This window comes from Stegastes partitus, unplaced genomic scaffold (assembly GCF_000690725.1).
Source record: "Stegastes partitus isolate 25-593 unplaced genomic scaffold, Stegastes_partitus-1.0.2 Scaffold39, whole genome shotgun sequence".
In the NCBI taxonomy this organism is placed as follows: Eukaryota; Metazoa; Chordata; class Actinopteri; family Pomacentridae; genus Stegastes; species Stegastes partitus.
In genome coordinates, this window is record NW_007577770.1 from 526599 (window position 1) to 549990 (window position 23392).

Sequence of the window (23392 nt, forward strand, 5' to 3'; positions counted from 1 at the left end):
TGTTTGCTTGACAGCACAGGATCAGTGATATCCACATCAAACTCTGTCATCATTGTCTCTATTGTAAAAATCCAAAAGCTGCATCCCTTTGATCTTCTGCTGTTTGTTATTTACTTGAAAAGAAGTTTTAGTGCCACCTTGTGGTCATTCAGCAGTTGATAAGATTGAATAAAATCCCATACCTCAGTTATTCTTGTTAAAACTGATATATTAACATGAATACAAAATAACAATATTTACTCTATTTTTTTTATTGATTTGTTTGTTTGTTAATTATAATTATTTGTGTAGTAGATAAGTATGATGAAAGGTGTGACTAAATGGGCCAATAAAACACATGTAAATCCAAAGTAATTATTCCTTCAAAATCTGAATAAAGACTTTAAAGTTTATTTTAATAAGTGCAACAACTGACAGCGTTCACTCTTCTACTAAACTTAGTTCTTTTTGGATATTAGGATTAGAAAAAAAAAAAAAATCCTATTACCTCCCACACAGCCTGCTATTGGCATCATCCCCCTATCACACTTGAATTTGTTCTATGGCACTTATCTAGATTGTTTTCTCCTGACTCGATCCTTGCTTGTGTTGTATCTGCTCTCAGATGTACATCGCTTTGGATAAAAGTGTCTGCTAAATGAAATTGTAGTATTGTAGACATTTAAAAATGATTTTAGGGTGGCCCTGTAGCTCACCTAGCTGAGCGGGTGACCCATGAACACGGGCTACAGTCCCAGAGGCAGCGGTCGTGGATTTGACTCCCGCTCATGACCCTTTGCTGCAGGTCTCTTCCCATTCTTCTCCCCCCTTTCCTGTCTATCTGTACTGCTCTAAAAGAAAGGCAAAAGCCCCCAAAAAATATATTTAAAAAATGATTTTAGTAGTCTGGGTGATCTTATGGCTGCTATCATAAAACCATGACTGTTGCTTTTGGATGTTTCCTGAAAGAAAGAAAATGTGTGCGTATCGTTTACAGTGGTGGAAGGTAACTGAGTACTTTACTCAAGTAGTTACAGTACAGCTTTGAGGTACTTAACAACGATAGTATCAACCCCTGGTTACTTGTCAGATTCAGATTTTTATCACTGTTTGTCACTGGGGCCACTTCTCTTGCCTCAGATATCTTTAATTTGTTACCAGTTGAACAGAGAGACATTTGCCCTCTAAATTCCTTGGACAGTTTATTTATAATTTGTGTTATAGGTCCATCCACATTTATTATGTGACCCTCTGGAGGGCCCTGAAGCAGATGTTGGGTCCCACTGGACTAAACAACACTAACATAGAAAGTCATTAAAACTAGTTTCACTATGACGGGTTACAGCAGTAACTGTCACATGGACCATGACGCTGTAAGTGCATTTTCCTGATAATGTTCTCAGGCAGAACGCAGGACTTTAACTCGTAATGGAGTATTTTTCTATTTCTGTATTGCTGTTTGTGCTTATTTATAAAATGTGAATGAGTACTTTTTACTCAAATACTGTTCATAAGTACAGTTTTGAGGTACTTATACTTTTCTTGAGTGCTACCGTTTTCTATGTACTTTTCAGATTCAGATGAATAACACAAATATCACCAACAAATAAAGCACAATGTGCCATAATAGATTAAAACATAAGGGTGAAATTCACAAACTGCCCAGGAGTTTATCAGGCAATTAAAATGATTTCCTCCTTTACCAGCTGCAACATTACAGTGAGTGAAAGTCTTATACAGTATGGTGGTTTGGGCCTTAGTTTTGATACTTTGAGCATACACTGCTCAAAAAATTTAAGGGAACACTGAAATCGTAAGTGTTCTTTGGCAATCGAGCTGCACGGTGCTGGGATGTGAGCACAGGTCCCGCTAGAGGACGTCAGGCCTTCATGCCACCCTCCTGGATTCTGTTTCTGACAGTTTGGACAGAAACATGCACGAGTCGTCCTCTGGAGGTCATTTTGTAGAGCTCTGGCAGTGCTGCTCCTTTTCCTCCTCGCACAAAGAAGCAGATATCTGTCCTGCTGATGAGTTGTTGCTCTTCTATGGCCCTGTCCAGCTCTCCTTGTGTAAAGACTCGTCTCCTGGCATCTCCTCCATGCTCTTGGGACTGTGCTAGCAGACAGAGCAAATCGTTTGCAATGGTATGTACCAGTGTGCCCATTCTGGAGGAGCTGTGCTTCCTGTCACAAGTCACAAGGGGACAAGCAAAATGCAAAACTAGACAAAAATCAGAATAAATGGTCTGTGGCCAACACCTGCAAAACCCTTTCCTTCTGGGGGCCGACTTGCTGTTGCCTCTCCTGTCCTGCTGATGCTGCTTTTATTTTCACCAAAGCAGGTAAAATTGATTCACAATCACTTACGTTTCCTAACCGGACAGATCAATACCCCAGAAGTTTACTTGAATTGGTGTTACACTGTGATGATTAAGTGTTCCCTTAACTTTTTTAAATGGTGCAATTTGATGCAAATGCTTCTTCCCTTTTACTTAGAACAGAGCAGGACTTTAAAAATAAGACTTACAGTAAGGTAATAATCCTTTATTAATCCCAAAGCTGGGAAGTTTGCAGTCTTACAGAGGCAAAACGGATAGTGCAAGGACATAAAACAACAACAACAAATAAATAAGTACTGTTTATATTGTACAGATCCTTCTATATGTAGAAAACTAGTTATTGCACAGATTCGTCTGAGTGTGGGAAAAGCAATATTGCACAAGGTGATTCTATAAGTAGGAGAATATAGAAATTGCACATATTCTTCTTTTTAGGTACATAACAGAATATTTCTGCACTGGGGTATTATGGCTTTTACCTATAGGATAAAAAAACAAAGTCTTTATTAATCTCACAGCGAGGAAATGTGCAGTGTTATAGCAGCAAAGGGTATACACATTTAACAAGAAAAGTTCTGTTGATATTGCACAGATTCTTCAATATGAAGAAAAACTAGATGTTGCACAGATTCCTCTGAATGTGTGTGTGTGTGGGGGGGGAGGGGGGGGCAATATCACACAGGGTTATTCTATATGTAGAAAATACAGATATTGCACAGATTATTTTATGTGTAGGTGCATAGCAACAATATTTCTGCTCTGTGGTATTGCTGATTTTATCTGTGAGATAAGTGTCAAGTGGAATGGAGATTTGAGATTCCAGGAACAGCCCAAAAGAGGACACTAGCACGGGTATAAGATAAGATAAGCCTTTAATAATAATCCCACGGTGGGAATATCTGCAGTGTTACAAAAGCAAATGGGACACTGCAAAAATATAGCGACATATTGTATAGAAATAAAAAACAACAACAACAAAAAACAAACACACAAGAAATATACATAACTGTTGATATTGCACAGATATTTATACGTGCAGAAAATCAGACATTACACAGACTTCTGTGAATGTGAAAAAAATAACAATATTGCACAATATTATTCCATATGAAGAAAGAACATTTATTCAAGTTGTCCAGTCAAGTCCAATGAAGCATCGGTGATGTGCTGAAAAAACTAGTCTGATCCACGGAGGCTCCACCTTGCAGCCTACAAAACTTACAGAATCTGCTGCTGTGTCTTGCTGCCTGATACCACAGGACACCTTCAGAGGTCTGTGGAGTTTAGGCCTCGAAGGGTCAGAGCTGTTTTGGTGACACAATATGGACCTAAACAGTATTAGGCATATTAGTGGTTTTAATGTTGTTGCTAATTAGTGTTGCATCAAGATATTGGTATTGCTTATACTATTTGGGTTTTTTTTTTCTACATATAGAAATTAAAGAACAGTGTGTATAGTATTATAAATGTCCAAATGATGCCCTGATGTTGTACCAGAATGAAAATACGAGAAGATTTGTGAGTATTTCACTGACAATCTAACAGAACAGTGAAAGAGCTAAAACAGGACAAGATTAGTTGTCACTGAAAAAAAAAAAAAGATTTGTTGTTGAAAAAAAATTGTCATTTAAAAAAAAAAATGTCATTGAAAAAAAATTGTCAGTGAAACAGTCTTCAAAATGGTTTCTTCATGTCTGCTTTCAAAGACAAATCCTTTTTTTTCAATGACATTTTTTTCCCCAATCACAACTACTATGTCCCTGGTTCAGCTCCATACACAGAGATGGGCAGACTGACTGGTGAATAAAACCCTCAGGTGTGGTCTCACCTGTAGATGGCATCCTGTTGCAGTGCACAGCTTAGCACGAGGGGAAACTGTCTTCCAGCCAATCACAGCTGCGCTTTACCCACTTTTATAAAAGTTCGCCTTTTTTTTTTTTTTTCTTTCTTCCGTCGTATGATTTTGAGTTGAGAGGAAGCGGCTCAGTGAGACACGGTATATCAGCAGAAGATGTGGTCGGACAAACCTCGTCTGCTTAAAGTCAGAGACGGTCGCGGAAGGAGCCAATTGTAAAGGAAGAACATGTATCTATGGCGCCTTTCCATCGCCATAACCCTCGGCTTGGTTTGGTATTTGTCAGACTGCGGACGCACAGTCACTCAGTACTTTTTGTGTTTCCTCTTCTGCCTCTCCACTCCGCTGTTGTTCGGGAACAGCGGGCGAGAAAGCGGCACTCAAACTGATGAAGAGACGAAGGAAAACCCCCTCCAGGTTTTGTGTTTTTAGTCCACTTCTTTACCGCTGCTTGGTGTCTGTTGTTTGCAGGAAGGAGCTGCTTTTACGAGCCCTGCGTAAAGATCCAACCTGAGTAATGATGGTTTAATGATTGAAACTGTGAAGCGTGGATCATGTGATGGAGCTTTAAACATAATCTCTGCAGTTTATAAGAGTCTACAAATCCGCCGGTTGTTGATGCACTAGTGATGGGTTTAAAATCCTTGTAAAAGTGCTTGTCAGTGATGTCATTTATCTCCTCCACACACTTGAGCTGTGATGTACTAAAACTAGTCCATGTGTAGTATTATCACTTGTTGTAGCCTGAGGTGTGTTTTGTTTCCTGCCCCCCCAAAGGCCTGAAAAACAGGTTTCAAGTGTGACCTGGAGTTCATGAATTGGTACTCAAATATGTCTTTAAATAGTTTTCTGTTTTCCAGGAAACCACTGACAAGCAGCTGTTTGTCGACTCGATTGATGGAGAAGCTCCCGGGCACGCCGAACCTCTGGAATCTCAGTATCCACACGTGAAGCGTTCCCTACACCAAGGTGAAGCATGTTTTTCACACAAGGGAATGTGTTTTTATGTGTCGTAAACATGTGGGTTGGAGGTGTTTTGCCCGAGGATTAAAGTAAATGTGAAAAGTCACGGTTCCGCTCCTGATTTCAGGGTGTTTTGTCAGCAAATTTTAGCTGTTTTGACTTGACACAGTTGGAAAAAAGCACAGTTTTGCATAGACACAGCTGCAGCTGGAGCTCATGTTACATGAAGCGAGGAGGAGCTTTACAGGCAGAAAAGATGAAAAACACACCCTCAATAGATGGATTGCATATGACGGCAGTGTGATAAACAGAGAACCAGATGGAGGTTTTCATACAGCACTTTTGCTTCTGTTTCCTTTGAATCGATTATGTGCAGCTATATTAAATAGCTTTGTGCTGATCTTGCAGCTCCTAATGAGCTCAGTTTAAATGAAATTTCACATTTTTATTCTGCTCCATCTCAACACACCATAAAATCAATGTAATCTGTGGAATGAAACAGGAAAATGAGCAATGATTTGGAGTCACAAGTGGGTTTTTTTTCTACCACAACATTAAAAGCACAGAGAAGTGACTGGATTATCTCGGCGCTGGGACATGCTAGGTCACAGGTCAACACTTAGTTCTCAAAGTTGATGCGTTGGAGGAAGGATAGGAAAAATGGACAGCAGAAAGATCTGAGTGAATTTGACAAGTGACAATTTGTGATGCCTGACAACTGGGTCTGAACATCTCTGGAAATGGCAGGTTTTGTGGGGTGTTCCCAGTATGCGGTGTAACTATTTAAACCAGTGCCCAAGGCTCACCAGTGCATGTGGAGAGTGATGGCGTGATCCCACAGAGAGCTGTATATATATGCGGTGGAGCATAAATTGCTGAAAAACATTGCTATGATTGAAAGGTGTCAGAACAAACAGTGCAACACAACTTGCTGCACACAGAACTGTGTAGCTGCAGACTGGTCAGAGAGCCCATACAGACCCCTGTCGTCTGCCAGGAGCGCCTTAAGTGAATGTCAGAAACAATGGAAAAAGGTTTCCTGGTCTGATGAATTACTTTTAATTTTACTTAATGTGGACGGCAGGGTGTGTGTGTGTGTGTAGTTTACTTTGGGAGGAGATGGCAGCAGGATGCACTGTGGGACAAAAGGCAAGCTGGCAGAGGCAGCGTGATGCTCTGGATAGTGTTCTGCTGGAAAACCTCGACTCTTGGCATTCATGTGGCTGCTGCTTTGGCAAGTACCGCCTGCCTACACATTGTTGCACGTCCACCTCTTCGTGGCAGCAGTATTTTCTGATGGCAGTGGCCTCTTTCAGCTGGAAAATGCTCCCTGTCACGCTGCAAACATTGTTCAGAAATGCAAAGAACTGAAGTTGTCCAGTCAAGTCCAATGAAGCATCTGTCATGTGCTGAAAAAACTAGTCTGATCCACAGAGGCTGCACCTTGCAGCCTACAAAATCTGCTGCTGTGTCTTGCTGCCTGATACCACGGGACACCTTCGGAGATCTGTGGAGTTTAGGCCTCGAAGGGCCAGAGCTGTTTTGGTGACACAATATGGACCTAAACAGTATTAGGCATATTAGTGGTTTTAATGTTGTCGCTAATCAGTGTATATACATACGCATGACTTGTCAAACCCTCCAGAGTCTTTGTTTTCTACCCTCGAAATTATTGTTGCGCCACATAAGTTTTAGAATTTATTCCAGCACAAATTAAGCTGTAAGTCTGACTTCTCATTTTGTCAGCTTAACAAAATAGAAAGCTGCCAGGAGCCTGAAATGACAAGGACATCTTTAAAAATGTGCAAATCTTTTGTTATAGGCACTCAAAATATTATTACAGAACAAAAAATATTGTTTCACTATTTATACACACAAATACAGCAGAAATGTAGGGAAAAAAAGTGCATCCGAGTCTATTTTCAATCGTTTTTGTGCCTTTTACATTAAAAGTGTACGCACGCCTGTGAATGACTGAAAATATGAATTATTCCGTTTCAAAAAATATCTCTTTGAAAACGTTAAATGTTATACCATGTAAAACTCCACATGAGCACTGTCATCATCTATTCTCAGTTTGTCTCCTGATGATATTGAAGTAAAGTTGCTTTTATGTAAATAAAACATTTCTCAGTGTATTCACAGATGAGTAAACTTCTCACCAGCAGCTCCTCGCTTTCAGAGGAAAACCCTGTCACGGATATTTGCGCTGAGTCTCGAAATGAATAATTCTCCAGGAGTTGGGAAACTCAGAAGTTGCTCAGAATTTTAAAAAAGGGAAGAGGGAGAGAGACAGAGCTTGAATTTCACCAAACAAGCTTTAAATTCACTGCAGTCCTCGGGTTTGATGTTCAGGAGGGTGAGCGCCGGAGCTCGGTGTGAATGTGATTTTCCTTTGTGACTGACTGATGTTGTGACGCTCTCCTCAGTGTTTGAATGCGCCTACGCTCAGCTGGTCCTGCCTTGGTACGCCGTCCCTGAGCCATGTGAGCAGCAGCCTCTGCACCAGGTGCTCAGCAGGGAATTCGACTTTGTAATCGACCGCATCATTGAGAGAGCCAAAGACTTTGATGTCTGCCAGGCTGTCGTGGGCTCCATTCGGATTCTGACCCAGCACTTGCATAATGCGAAGCAGTCTGACAGGTGACACATTCTTTCTTTTGTTACGAGTCAGAATTCACACGGATGCTGCTTCAGCTACTCAGTAATATGTCTGAATTCTGTAAACACCTCAATATTTCTCATCACCTGGGAATTATTTACCAAACTTTTACTGGGTCATGCAGCACTGATGGGTTCTTTTGTGACATGTAAGAAGTAGAACATCACATCCGATTTAAGATTAAGGGCTTATCAGACATGTGGAGATAAACATCTAGCACTTACTAATGACTGCACTTGGCTTTTCTTCCACTTTCTCCTTCAGAGAGCTCTTGTTCAGCTCCAGAGCAGAAGAGATCGCACTTCTCCGCGGGTTTTCTGACGCTCTGGTACGTAACCTTTTTCCCGACTCTCTCCGGGGCCAAGAAGTCAACCGCTGTGCCTTAAATGAGATCATTGCCTTAAAGGGTAAGAAAGCATTAAATTATCCTTGTGCAGTTTCTCAGTCTTGTATAAGGACGAAACCTCCCATGACTTCCTTTAAGAGTGTGGATTGTATGTAATCCCTTATTGTCAGTGGTATTGTAGAGCTTAGACATGAATTTTAAAGGAAGGAACCATCTGCAGTGATCTGCCAAGTCCCCTCAGGGCTTTGTCATATTTTTTTTAGTAACAGATAAAATGTTTTGTCTCATGAGAGTGTCGCTGCGGGGAGGATTCTGACAATTATGCATGTTGCTCAGTTGAAATAAGTGATTTTTACAGCTGTAGTTAAAAAATTATATGCACGTTCAGACTGCTCTGTAATTTGGTGCTTAGAAAGGGCTCATTTGTCACAACAGCGTTCACTGATGCAGAACTAAATATTTGCAATACAGGAGCTTCACTATTACAGCAAAAGGGTAAAGCTAATTTTCTCTAATATTATGATTTGCTCTTACTAATTACACTTTGCTTGCATGCTGTGAGTTACATGAGAACACGCCCGAAGCTGGATCCGACGAGACGTTTAACGAAACTGAACATAAAAACTGGACAGCATCTTTGAGGGTCGCTAATTAGCACGTTGTGTCTTTAGTAATATGTACCAAAAACTGAAGTGTGAAATGTCAAGTTGTGGTTTTTATGGGAGGAATATGTGCACACTGATCAGCACAAGTTTAAAACCGCAATTTGTAGAGCTCAATCATGCTGCTGACACAGCTCTGAACCATCGTACTAATAGGCTCCTGAGGGATTCCTGTGGTGTCTGGCACCAGGATATTACCAGTTTATCCTTTAGATCCTCTGGGTTGGGAGGTGGAGCCTCCATAGATCAGGTTTGTTCTTGTACATCCATCAGATGCTTAACTGGATTGAGATCTGGGGTTTCTGGTGGTTGGGTCAATACCTTAGGCTCTTGTTTGTGTTCCTCAAGCCATTCCTGAGCAGTTTTTTTTACAGTATGGTCTGATATATTGTCCTGCTGGGTTAGACCGCTGCCATTGTGGAGTGCTGTTGCCATGCTGCATTGTGTTTGGTCTGCAGCAATGTTTACGTGGGTGGTCCGTGTCAGAGCAACATCCACATGAATGCCAGGACTCAAGGTTTCTCAGCAGAACATTACATTGTGACAAGATGATCTGAGTTATTCACTTCACTTGATCAGTGTTTGTATTTTGTTCACTTTCTTGGCCTCTTGACACTCAGTGGAGATGTCAGGATTTTCCTTCTTCTGTCCAAGTAATAGTCTGGCACATGAATCCCTCATTAAGCAGCATCTTCTCCCTTTTAACACTTCTGTTTTGGATGTAACATGTTATTTAGTGAACTTCAGAGGTGTTTGTAGGCATATTACGGATGGAGCCAGATTCCCCTGTTTCAATTATCTGTTGCACGACACTGTTTAGCTCTTCATCATCTTAAGCAGGACCAATTTGCTATGAATGTTTTATTTTTTTTCCCAACCCACTCGGCTGTCTTTGCTCCAGTAGCACTCGTAAAATGTAATAGTTGCAAGGATGTTTTTGCTCAGAAAAATCAGGTTTACAGCGATCTCTGAAAACTCTTTCCATGCTCATTATTGGGAAAAAACACATTATGAAACATGTTTCATTCTTTTTTAGCTGCAGGTGTCACTGAGTGTTACCGTGGAAACACTATGGGGTCGAATAGTTAACTTTTTAGGTTTAAAACATTATTTGAGTGAAAATGTTTAAATTGCATTAGACTGATCTAAGATTTGGTACTAGTTTAACAATAAAGACGAGTTCAACATGTCTCTGAAAGCAGGCTTCATTCTTTATGCTAAGCTAATTAGCTTCATGTTGTAGATATGTATTTATTTTGATGAAGTATTGCTTTAAAACTTTAAACTGTGGAAGCTTTAATTACAGATTATGCAGCTTCTGTATAATGAGAATATGTTGCCTCAGCCATTCAGTGTGCCTCAATGTCAGGACAAACTAAGTTTGCAGGATAACTGTGTTGGCTGTTTGCTCAGGGCTGGGACTGCTGGTTGCATGGCTGTCTGACCCCGACAACCTGAACCAGCTGGTGGTGAGCCAGCTCGACAGCGTGACCCCCAAAAGCTCTGCAGAGGAGCTGTGTGGATCAGACCCAGATCAAGCCTCTCTGGCTTCACAGGAGGGCGAAGGCGACGGGGAAGGCAGTGAAGTGTGAGTGGCTGTCATCTTTTGCACCCCACTGACGTGACCTAGTGGTAGTGAGCCTCAAAGCAGTGACTGTAACAGCCACCTTCTGTGTTTGAAATTGGAACTGACCTGGTTTTGTTTGGTGGCTGTTAATTTTTTTATTTTTTTTATTTTGGATTTCTAGGAGCTTGCAGGGAGCAGGAGTTTCAACCGGCACCAGGATCAAGGGCAAAAGAAAAGGTGCGCTTAGCAATTACGTTGTTGCAACTTATTCAATTTAGAGCTCTGTGTCGCTCAAACATGCAGGAATGGTATACAAGACTTCTGGTTTTTAGCTGTTTTTCAGGAAGAAAATATTTCAAGTGAGGGCGACAGGGACTTGAGAAAGGCAGATGGAGGAGTTTGTGGGTGTTTAGAGATTAGACAACTGTGCTTGCATAACGTCTTGTACAACAGCTTGATGAATAACAATGTGTTGCGAGCTATGTGACACTATAATTTCCTTTACCAGCCTGCCCTTCAGTGCATAATTAGTCCCCTGTTTCTTTTGTTTGTTGGTCCAGACAGCTAATTACACAAACAGCAAGCTGAATGCCAAATCATTTCTGCGCTGTCTTCAAGCAACTCTGATCTTTGTATTGAAAACAATCCAACAGCGGTGAAGACTGGCTTGATTATGTCATTATAATGAACCCTGTGATATGATAAATATGCATATTGTCTGTACTGTCATAAAGTCGGAAAAACATCCTCATTTGTCACAGTCTGTACAAATTATTTAAGTCTGATTGGAACTTAATTAGTTATTAGTGTGTCACATAAATTATAATGTTCAAAGTGTGCATTATTCATTATTTTGGAATACTTTTTCCTCACATATTTTCACTGTGCACAGTAGTACTTCCTGACAATTTACATTCTGTGCAAGTGTTGCTGAATGTGTAGAGAGAATTTATTGTCATTCATTTCATGTGCAGTTCTCAGAATACAGAGGAATAGAATTGTGTTCCTTTTTATTACCAAGGTGAGCAAAATATAGTGAAGTCTTCCTTTTTAATATGCGATGTTTCCTAATGTTCAGGCAACAAGTTAAAGGAAGGATGGTCCAAGTTTGTGGACAAAATGAAGTCCAAGAAAGCCAAGAAAAAGAAGATGAAAAGGATAGAGCAGGAGCTAATGATGAGGATCATGTCCATCCAAACGGACACGTCCAACGAGGACGACACCAGCAGCAGGGAGGGCTCCGTTCACAGCCAGGAGGACTCTGACAGGGTAAGGCTGCTTCAGATAACACAATATACCAAAATGAAGACTACAATTTGCTAAACGTGACAGATTCATTGCTGCTTTTTTTTTTTTTTGGCCAAACCCCACCAGGAGGACAGTGATCTGGAGAACTACCTGGCCAGCGTCCAGGAGGATATGATGGAATTCAAGCTCTCCTATGAGATGTGGCGCGTCGGCCGCTGGGCTGTCAGCATCCCTCATGTGAGTTATAAATATCAGTAACAGTGTGGAATGTCCTGGAGGCTTGTTTTCTGTCTGCCGAGGCTCTGTAAAAGCTTGTCCTTGGAAGGTATGTTAATGTTTGAACTGGCTTGTTTGAAATGCGTTGTAGGCTGACTGGGAGGATGAGGAGCTGATCTTCACCGTTCACCTGGAGGAAAAGGACAGTCCCGAGAACCTACAGTGGGACATCAAGAAGACCCACATGGATGTTGTGTATTTCCGCAACAGATGGCAGGTAAAAGCAAAGCCTTGTTTGTGTTTCTATTTCTAGTTTTCTGCTTTTGGTTGACACCGTCTCCTCTGATTTACATTTGGCTGCCAGTTTATTAGCCTCATCAAAATAATGTAGTCTAGAACAATTCTCCTGCAATAAATCCTGTCAACATCAGAAATTTCCCACACTTCTTGTTTCACCTTTGTGATAATTTTGGAGGGCATAATTCAAGTGCCAATATATTGTATTGTCTGATAATAATTTTCTAATGCCTTGTCTACCCCATTTATATCACTAGAGGTAGACTACACAACCAAAAAACAGCTCTCATATACTAAATGCTGATAAAAATGACCATAAACTTGAATCAACATCTCTCTGAAACTGTTAAAACAAAAAACTGACCATTATAATCCTCACGCAGGGAGGATTTATTGCAGGACTGTTTCATTATATTGCTTTAGTTTTTAATTAATCTAATAAAGTGGAAACATAGTCTGAAGTCTGAATACTTTAATTAAAATAAATCTTTAATTCTCGTGTAATATTACGTTATTAATGACATGCAACATGGATTAGGGATATAAACCAACTCTTCTTGAGCACCGCTGTGTTGCCACATTAAATAAAAGCATGAATTAAGAAAGAACTTTATGCATTTAACAAAAAAAATAACTCATTGGAAGACCAACTTCTTGGTTTTGATTGATTTCTTGGAAGTGGAAAGCGACACCCTGCTTCATTAGACTCACTTGTCGCTGGCTTTGCATTGCCTGATTCTCATTGAACTGTGCTGGTGAGCAGAGGAAGACAGATTATCTTTATCAGTTAAACCAGTTATTGGCTTGATTTTCTGCGATTCCGGTCAATGATTGTCCGAAGTTCAAGGTGCAAAGCAGTAAAACCAAAGATGCACATGATGCAGGTATATTGAAGTTTTAACCTTTTAACAGTGTTTCAGCTTGTCTCTGTCTGGTGAGCAGTTCAGAAAAGTAGTTGGCAGATTGAGGGTAGAAATAAACGATGAGAGGGCAAGGTGGGTCCTTCAGATCAAATGGATATTAACTGGAGAAATTTCATTTTCAGGCCAATCTTAAACCATTACTTCTACTGAAACAGTTCTTGGCCACTTCAATCATTCCTCGTCCTGTCAGTCTCTCTGAGTTTCCTGTCTTGTATAATACATTTTTGTACTGACAAAGTCTTCTATTTGATTCAGATCATACCTTCATATGCTTTTCTTTCTTTTTTTTTTATTCAGATAGAAATGACTGTAGCTCAGTGTATATTTGGACATGTATTGTTTCACGACGCACATAAAAATAAGTTAAGATTTTCCTTAATGTCAACAGTATTCACTCAGAGTAACTGGAGGAAAACAGAGTTATGATTTCAAGTGTTGACAATGAATTGTAGAAATGGCTACTGATTTTTTTTATTTTTTTAACTTTTCATTTACTTATTAAAACATTAGAAGATAGTTTTTAAAATAAACACTCCAGCATCCTGGAGTCCAGTGTGATGTTCTAAGATATCTTATTTTTTTCTATCCGCAGTCCAAAACCCCCAAATCCTAAATCCGCAGTGATGTAACACTGAGAAATGCAATAAATTCTCACAATCGAGAGCCAAGAACCAAATGTTTTGCATTTCTTCTTAGTAAATGACTTGAATGCTTAATGGATTGTTGAGTTCAATGGTAGAACCACAGTAGAAAAGACTGACATCCCATCATCATTCTGTCAATGTTGTGAATCTCTGTTTCCTACAAGTAAACAGGCTACATCATGGTGTTTGTCATCTGGTTGCCTGGATTTTTGTCATTTTAGTTGTTTATTCCTTGGAATCTGTTCTTTCATTTATGCCAAAGAAAGAAATCTGAACCACAACTTTGTTTCGCAAGTCTGTAAAACGGCTCATAGTGGTAACCCGCAGCATTTCATTGCATTCATAGAAGATATGGTTTCAAAATGTTTGCCAGATGTGAAAATCAGTAGGGGTCTTGTGTCATAAAACATTTTTTCCCTCTTTGACAGGACTCCACCAGTCTGCCTGTGATCGCGTTGCTGGATGAGTCAGAGGTCAACGATGAGGTCAGAGAGGAAGCCAGAGTATCCGTGGAGCATTTCCTGCAGGTGAAAGACACCAGAAACACAGACACTTAGAATTGTTGATGAATAAACACTTGCAGCTTAATGACTCAAGTTTCTTATTCTCTTTTCCAGGAATTGGTTTCTGATAATCTGATCGGTCACACTCAGCCAGTTTTTCAGTTCCTCTGCCCGCTTGACAAACTGCTGAATGAAGAGGAACATCATGGAGGCGTGTGGAGCCTTCTCAGCGGCTTGGCTTACTTCCTCACTCCCGGCCAAGAGGAAGAAGAGGTAGCGTTCCACTGCTGCTTTTCTTCCAGCTGACATTTTAAAGAATGATTCTGGTTCATTGCCAACCGGGTTTTTACTTTTGTTAATGGTAAGATTTGTACTTACTGAGCTAATTCCTGAAATCTGGGGATGCAAGAAATTTGTGTAATTGGGCAAGAATTTTTCAAATTTTTCAAGATTTTCAAACTATGTGATGTTGCCAAAAAAAAACAACAACAAAAAAAAACCCGACCAGAAAAACACAATTGCTTTATCCTGTGCAGTGTATTATAGTTGAGGCATCTGTGACGCCTCGCAGAGCCCTGAGAAAAAGTCCAGCATGTCATAATTTGTCATGTGACTGCTTCCACAGTGTGTCGGTGGCCTTAACAAATAGCAGCACAAAGCTCTTTTCCACACCCAACATGAGGAAATGAAAGATGGCTAAAGGACATTGACCCACATGACCCTCGTGGCACAGCTGACTATCACGTAGACTTTTTTTTTTTTTTTGAAGAGCTAATTCAGCCTTTTGCTAAGCCTGTATCATTCACATCATTGTTTACGTTCCCAGTAACCACTCTCTGGCTTCTTCTTCCTGTTGACATCAGGCTGTGATTGGACAGCATCGAGCACGCTGTCTGTCATGTGTCTCAGCCAAGTCACTGCAAAAACTTGCGCCTGTATAATTGCCTGATGTGACACAGTGAGACACACATCTAAACCTGTCATTAGAGAAGCTTATTTGTGAGACTACACAGTCACATGATTTTTTTACTCCAAACTGTTCTTTGTAAACATCCCTCAGTTTACAGAACATACTCATGCAGATTTCCTGTTCAGGAAAGGAATATTATGACTGACTTCAAACTTCACTGATTACCTGAGCGCTATCTCAGTGTTTGCTTATCTTTCTTTCAGGGCATTTCTTGTTTTCATATTTGGATATTGTAACGCTCTCAAATAGTTCCTGCTCACACGTAGATTTGCTTTGCTATTTCTCAAACCAGCACATCTGCACTCAGATAAATTGCTGCCAGCACAGATTTCCTCCTTCCCAGTTAGCTCCTCCTCCTTAAACTCCAGTTGCTGTTTGTTTGTTTGAAAACTTCAGTTGTTGGATATCTGCTCCTGCTTAACTCTAGGGGGCTTTTAAGCTTTTCCACAAAATATAGTGCATGCATATATGAACGCTCCAAAAGGAAGATACATACATTACATTCCTGAAATGCACTGAAATGAAAGATGCGCTAAATAAAGAAACCAAATCGCAAGCTGGCAGGAAAAATGTTGTTGGTCAACACCGTATCTGGCAGATCTGACAACCTGCTTGAGGGAGTTTGATAGAGTTGTTATGCAGAAGTTCTTAACCTGACGTGAATTATAAGCCACATAGGAATCCAACGAGGGCTCACAGCATTCGCACCAATGTAGTACATTCTTGAACAACTCCGTTATCGGGTTGCCACTGGGTACACAAAAGTTCAGCAGCAGGAGCAGAGATTTAAGAGCAGAAGTTTCTAAGCAAAACGGATGCAACTTGAGTACGTGGAGGAGGAGGTCAAGTGTGCAGGCAGCAATATGTCTGGGAGCAGATGTGCAGTTTTGAGCAAGAGCAGAGCAAGAGCAGAGCAAGAGCAGAGCAAGTCTTCGCGTGAGCAGCGACTACTGGAGTTGAGTAACTGAGATGGCTTAGGCTCTTTTAAATTCCACCCTTTTCCTGTCTGTATGAGTTTTTTTTTTTTTAATTTAAAATTCCAGTTCTGAGTGGCTACATCACACCAGAAGGTCAAATGTAATATGTTGGGAAGCTTTAACCTGAGCCCACCTCTGTCAGAATGTTGAAGCCAGTCAAGTATAAAGCAGGACAGTGTGCTGTTTATTTTTGGTGAAATTTCTTTCACATTTTTACAAAAAAAAACGGGGTTAAAACTTAGCTAGTGACCTCCGCCTACATTCTGTTGAACTTCCCCTCCTTTTCATTCAGCATCAGACTCATATTCCGCTATATAAGGTTTCACGTTTCCAGCTCCAGCCATGACTCGCATAAAGATGCGGCATAAGAAAATTTGCATCATTCATTTAATTGTATCCTGGGGGGGCTACACTTCCAGCTATTTGGAGTAGGTGGTCATGCAAAATGCAGATCTAACTGATCTAATTATCTAAATGGCTTCTAAAGCAGCCTGCTGGAGGACTGAGGGGGGAGTCTGGGCTGAAAGGAAATGTGGATTTAAAGCAATCTAAATAACTGTGGGTGAATAAAATGTAGAAGAAGTGTTTTAAAATAGACTGAAACCGAGCTAAAAATGTGAAAATGCCACATCTTTATTCAGATGGAAATTCTGGCATCACCACAGCTAATGAGGTGGAAACATGGACGGTTAGAGCTGACATATTGAATAAAGATGGAAGCTGTAAAGGTTGAGATCTCCTGACTTCATGCCTCCGAGTCAAGATACAAACTCAATCCACACTTTCCACGATGCAGCTTGATAGCATCTTTCACTCGAGCCTCTCTGCATGATGAATGCAGTGAAGTCTCGAGCTGACACTGAGATAACGCTGATAACATCACTGTAGAATAATCAGGGTTATTTTCTCAGACTCCCTCCAGAGAGGATGGACTATTGTCACATGCACTTCTTTTAACAACTAAACTACACTTCATGTATCAATTAGCTGGATTGCTCCTTTAAAGTGTGCTACTGCGCTGATACAAGTGTTTGTTAGTTTCTGGTGTCGCCGCTCTGTGCCACGAAGGCCGTTGCCTCAGGGTCAGTTGTCACCACCTGATTGTTTTGTTTTTCTTTGCAGAGCTCCAGTCCTCAGACAGAAGCCCCAAAACAAAACATTATGCCATCTCTACATGCAAAAACAGCTCAGTCTTTTGAAAGCCATACAGCCCCTTCTCAGAATGACAGCCATGTTCCCGGTGTCCCAACTATTGTTATCTCCCCGTGTGACGCCCCGTCAGAACTGCCCGAGGAGGCAGAAATGGAAACAGATTCACAGCTGGCTGTTAGTTCCTCGAACGAAGACTGTTCCCAAGACAAGACAGAGGACTCCGATAATCCCGTAACCTCTCACTTTAAAATGATCATCAGAGGACTGACCCGGTCCAGGTCACAAGAGTCTCTGGTCTCAACAAAAGTGGGCACTGATGAAGACCCGCCTGAGTCGGACTGCAACCAGAACGGAGGCTGTCAGCAGGACAGCGTAGACGGCCTGTCGTGGCGTCATTTCAGTTCAAAGCCAAATAAAAAGGAGAAAATGTGTTTCAAGATGTCTGGAGTGAACAAGGCTAAAAGAAAGGAGGGCACGCTGCCGAGAGGGGAGGACTCCCAGTGTCAGAGGAGCCAAGTCAACTGGGAGCAGATGGAGGCCACCAAAGCCATATTTGATCTGCTGAAAGAAATATCTGGTTTGTTCAGTGTTTACAGTCAGATGGTAATGTCATGTGTACTTCACGCTCAACATTTTTCAAAGCATCCATCCATCCATTATCTATACACCGCTTAATCCTCACTAGGGTTGTGGGGGGGGGCTGGAGCCTACATTGATTAATGCATCTTCCCTTCAGTCTAGACAACCAGCAATTTTAACACTGATACCTGTGGGGACTTGAAACTTTCCTGTGAAAGCAAATCCCTTTGCGGTGAAGGTTTAATCTTTATTGATCGTCACGTGGTGTTTTAAAGTGAAAGCGTGGTTTGTTTTTACAAGGTGTGGGCGATGCATTCATGTGCTTAGATACTGGAAGACTGACAGCTGGCGGCCAAACAGTGTGGCATTCACAAAGCTTATTCCACTGAAAGGTTTGTCAGTGAGGATTCAAAATCATGTAGGTTGAAGGATATGTAAAATTCTTTATTACAGAAACTTCGTCTGGAACATAAATCAAATAATCTTTGAAGTTCAGTACCATCTAACAATAGCACAGCCTTGAAGTTCACTGAGATGAATGATCAACCTCGGGCAAACTTCAAACCCCGAAAATTCATTTTAACACTGAACTGAAAAAAAAATTTAAATGAGCTCAAAGGCAGGAAAATGTTGAAACAGCTGTGGTATGCTTTGTACAGCAGTGTGTGGTAATGGTGACCTTGTATTCATCACAACTTTTGATACTGACAGTGTCCTTTGAAAATGTCAAAATTTCAGAGAGTTGAGTCAAGTCAAACTTACTTATGCAGCCTAAATTACAAATGATAAATTACAGACTGTACAACATAAGGCACATGTTTTCCTTAATTTGGATAAAGGAAAAAAGATTTGCATGGATTTGGAAAGGTTTGATTTGGAGCAAGAAAAAAACGTAACACTTTACCCTGCAGCTGCATTCTGTTATTGCCTCCTTGAACTTGAGTTTTGGTTCGAGATAACACACATTAGCACCTCAGATGCTTTCATTAGCAGCCATTCAGCATGCTATCCAGACAGACCACAAATCAGGCTTAAGATGCACCAAACGAATACATTTTTTGACACGGTATTGGTAAACATACGAGTTGGCCTCTATTCACAATGACAAGACAAGCAGAGATGCACTGCTAACTGCAAATTCGAAGACGTGGACGTTACATTCTGACCATTTGCAGGTGCACATTTGCGACTTGCACAAAGAGAAAACTGCTGATGAGACTCTGCAGCTATGACCCAGAAATCAAGATGTGTTATTGGCTGCATCAACACAATTGTCGCTCTCTACCCGCCCTTCTGGCTCCCTGCGACTTCTTCCTCTTTCCTAAAATACAGTTGAAGTCGAAAGGTTGCTGCTTTGTCTCAGTGGTTTCACAGATTCAGCATGCGATGGTGCTTGACGCATTTCGAGAGTGGTACTTGCAGGGGGAGTTCCAAATGTGGCAGAAGTGCTGGGAGCGATGTATCGCTGCACCAGAACACTGCTTCACATAGGATGACATCTCATAGTGGAGCATCTAAAGACCTGATTTAAGACAATTTTATTAGGTTGGTTTTGCTTTGTCAATCTATAGGTAGAGAGTCGTTTGTTTAAGAAGCTTTTTGTAAAGTATCCCATCAAAATTAGATTGTTTGGATGTTTTTACATCCTCTAGTGACAACATTTCAGTAATGAGGATTTTAGAATTATTTGTGAAAAGTTAATTAGACTCACTGGATGTAGGATGCACATATAAGCCTTTCATTGGCCGCTCACGTCAGCCAGCTTTCTCCTCTTCTTCTGCTAGCTGCGTGTTACCGTTTTCAAATCCTCTTCACTTCAGGAAACGACAACAAGAACCTCCAGCGTAGCAACCTACCACACTGAAAATGTAAAGTTTTGCAGAGGATTTGGATTATGCAGTTAAGCAACCCTGCTAGTTTTTATGCTGGATTATCCATTTTGATCTCAGTGCTCTCTGCATGCTAATGTTCCACAACAAAAATTCCACGTGCCACTGTTTAGAGGGAACACCGAGGTTGCATCTTTACTGAGGTGCAGCCAGACCATTATGTACTTACAGGTCTGGTTAAGCGAGACTAGTCACAAGCAAAACCCCGGTGTGGTCATGTTGAGATGCTCTTGAAGCTAATTCTCTTCTTGTCTTTTCAGGAAACTCCATCCTCATAAACATATTTGATGCCATTTTGAAACCTGTGATGCCCATCTTGAAAAAGTAAATTTAGTGCCAACGTTCTCCCACAGTTCAGGCATTTGTTGTATCCTGGTCTATGAATGAACTGATTTTTTGTTTTGTATTCCTCTCCAGGAAAGTGAACTCTTTCCTCAACAAGATGAACCCATCAGAAGTGCAGATGGCTGCGTACATCGACACTCTACGTAACAAACAGTGGCCAGACATTTCAGCTCCTCCTCGTCCTCCTCATCCAGCTCGCAGTGAAGAGGAAAAAGAGGAGACCAGGGACCGAGCGCATAACCTCATCAATGCCAGATGTAGGCAACACCTTTCTGCACTTCAGTGGGATACATCCAGGTATTTCTGGCAGCTGATAATCCCTCTGAAGTTAATTTTCTGTGCTCTCTGTAGACTCACATTACCTCGTCCTGAAGAAGACGGACATGGAGACTGTTTTTAATCTTTTCCAGAACAGTGAGGAAAACAAAACGCTAGTCTACGTGAGTATATCAACGTTCACCTTTGTCACCATCCATTTTTAATTGCATCTAACTTTTCTGCTTTAATCACATAGCGTACAAATCTTGCCGCCCATGTTTCACAACAGATGCTCCTGTCATTCCTTTTGAGAGAGTTTCTTCCCAACGAGCATTCATTGAATGAGAGTGCTGCTGCTCTACAGAGACTGACCAACTCCGCCAACTGATCTGTGAATTCCTGACTCTGTTTTTAATGGTACTATTGTGATGTTTTTAGAATATCTAATTATTTATTAACCGTCTTAAAATGCCTTTAAACATGTGTGACCACTTCTGTATCAATGCCAAACACCATTTTCTGTTGTTTTTACATGAAGCATATCAAATATACTGTGAATATTTCCATTGGTTTTTATTTTTGTATCTTTAAACTGCTTTTGTACATTCACATATCAATGTGATGAATTATGACCTACTTGTGTGAAATTCAGAAACATTCTCTGTGGGAGCCAACTTTGAATATTGTACCTCAAGAGGAGAAAGTTAACTGTATTTCGTATTTACAGTTTAAATTTCAGCCTTCATGTTTTTAGTACAAAAGAGTTAGAATTTTTCACTCCTGTCACTTTGAGCACTTTTGTGTGGTGAGTGTTTGTATGCTGGTAATTTGGCCTACTGTTTAAAAAAAGACAGAATATTTCACAATTCTTGATCACGTAAATCTGTCAAAACATGGGCAGTACAAATGTCATGGGAAACTTGAAATAATGTTAATTTAAATAATTTGAATTTGTTCCAAATAAAATATTTTAATAAACGATTTTTTTTCTGTGATATTTATGGTTTCATGTATACAAGTTAAATTTAGACAGAAAGATGGTTTGCAGTAAATGTGAGATATGAACTGGTTGCTCATGCCAGCAGCATATTTGCTTTGAAGCAATAACCGAGCAGAAGATGATTCAGATGGGTTGAACAACCTAATCCTCCATGGGAAATCCTGTTAGTGATGTGTGAGATGTATGAAAATGATTACTGTAATAAAAGTACTGGATAAAAATAGCTTGGTGACATTCAGTCACATCCATATTTTTTTTTTCTAATCAGTTGTAATCAAATATATTCATACTGGAATACAAATATTCCTCAGAATTTAACTAAATATCAGCAACAAAAGAAATGGTTTGGTTTCTGAACAGTGATGCTGATTCAGATTTAAAATTAAAAAAAGCTTTGTTGCTCTACTGGGGGGGAAAAAAAGAAGAAGAAAAAAGAAAGTGCCAGCAGCTCTGCTGTTTCCTTAATGGAAACGCTGGCTGTAATATTCATGCTATTTCATTATGGAAGTGTAACAGAATTAATTACAGGATTATTCTGGTCCAGGTCACAGGAGGGAGATAATCTGGCAGTGTAACAATATGAATTCATTTTTTATTCACTAAAGTTCCTCGAGCCAGGTAACAACAACGCACTGAGCCAAGCAGCAATTTCCAGAGGGAAAGTGGTAGATCCTATTTGATTTTATTAGCAGCCTGAGGTGATGGCTTGTTAATAAGAATTCAAAATGACAAACTCATAATGAAAAAGCAAGTGAGTGTTTGGTCTATCCTTCAAAGTCCTCTACTGCACCAACCCATGGCTCAGTCTGTATTAAATCACTGTGGTTGAAGGTCGTTCTTAGATGGAGTCAGTCCAGCTGCTATTGAACTGGAGGCACCAGATTTAACAGGCTAATGAAGATCATATAATGGGATAAAAACCTCCAGGAAAGCTACTAAATGGACCTCTTAGCTAAACATACTGACAATAAATGTTAAAGACAGAAAGCAATTTATATTATGACAGGTTAGACTGAGGGAATGTACTGCTGTATCTGTTAGCTGTCTGATTTTACCCGTATGTCAAAAAGAAACAATGGCTCACAAGTACAAATTTAAAATATGTCGCATCACTGTAATAGAGGCCACAAGAATAAAACAAAAAACAAGTAAAATAGCATAGAAATCAGCCCAGCAGTAAATTTACTTTGAATGCTGTAGTAGCAACACCTCAGCTGCTAGTAGCCTGTAAGCTAATGTGATTAGCATTAAACCCTTGGCAGAAAAACTAAAATAACATATCAAAAAATAAAAATAGAAATTCACAAAACAGCTATAATATTTACAAAATATAGCTTCCACAGCAGCATTTAGGAGAAAATAGGATGCGTTTGTCATAATTTCGTGGCTTGGCAGATGGGACAAAATGGCGGCTGTAACATGTCAGTTAGCTGTGATGGAGCTCCATCAGTGTCAGAGACAGACTCTTCAACTGGAACCACACACAGGACATTTGTTTCCTCAGACAGCATCTGGTTTGTTTTAAAGTCTAGTGAAGCCCACTCAGGTTTCAAAATACCATCTGGAGATTATGAAAAATATGATTAAAACACACAAGATTAGCATATTTCCATTTGATTAAGTGCCAGGTTGGAATAAGTTAATCAGTCAGACTTTATTTGTGTGGTGCTTTTCATACGGATGGAATGTAATAAAAAGCTCTTTATATTTAAAACAAATAAATAAAAATAAATAAAATAATGCCAGTGCAGAGATTTTAGTCAGTGAGTTGTGAAGCAGCTGTAGTTGACATATATTGTTCTCAGCGAGGCAGCATTACCATAGTCCGTCCAGCATAAATTTACATATAATTTTAGCTGCATAAGTCATACAAATAAGACTAATTCAGAGGCACACAGTTTGAGAAGCACCAATCCAGCCTGCGCGCACTGTGATTTACAATTGGAGCACAAGCTATGAAAATGGTGCAAGTATCAGGTTAAAATCCAAAAGATTAGAAAAGAGTTTGGCAGGGTTAAA

The 23392-nt window shown here is 40.3% G+C and overlaps 1 protein-coding gene across 1 annotated transcript; it reads left to right on the forward strand.

Annotated features, from left to right (window-relative positions):
• The first annotated feature begins 4251 nt into the window (after nt 1–4251).
• On the forward strand, nt 4252–21594 carry LOC103373861 (uncharacterized). The gene is made up of 16 exons (XM_008303867.1): nt 4252–4589; nt 5033–5141; nt 7565–7778; nt 8062–8204; nt 10219–10393; nt 10554–10609; nt 11451–11641; nt 11747–11857; nt 11988–12113; nt 14129–14227; nt 14318–14476; nt 17273–17879; nt 20031–20094; nt 20188–20372; nt 20467–20555; nt 20663–21594. The coding sequence occupies exons 1-16, from the start codon at nt 4401–4403 to the stop codon at nt 20759–20761; spliced, it is 2616 nt and encodes an 871-aa protein (XP_008302089.1). The 5' UTR covers nt 4252–4400; the 3' UTR covers nt 20762–21594.
• Nucleotides 21595–23392: the final 1798 nt, after the last annotated feature.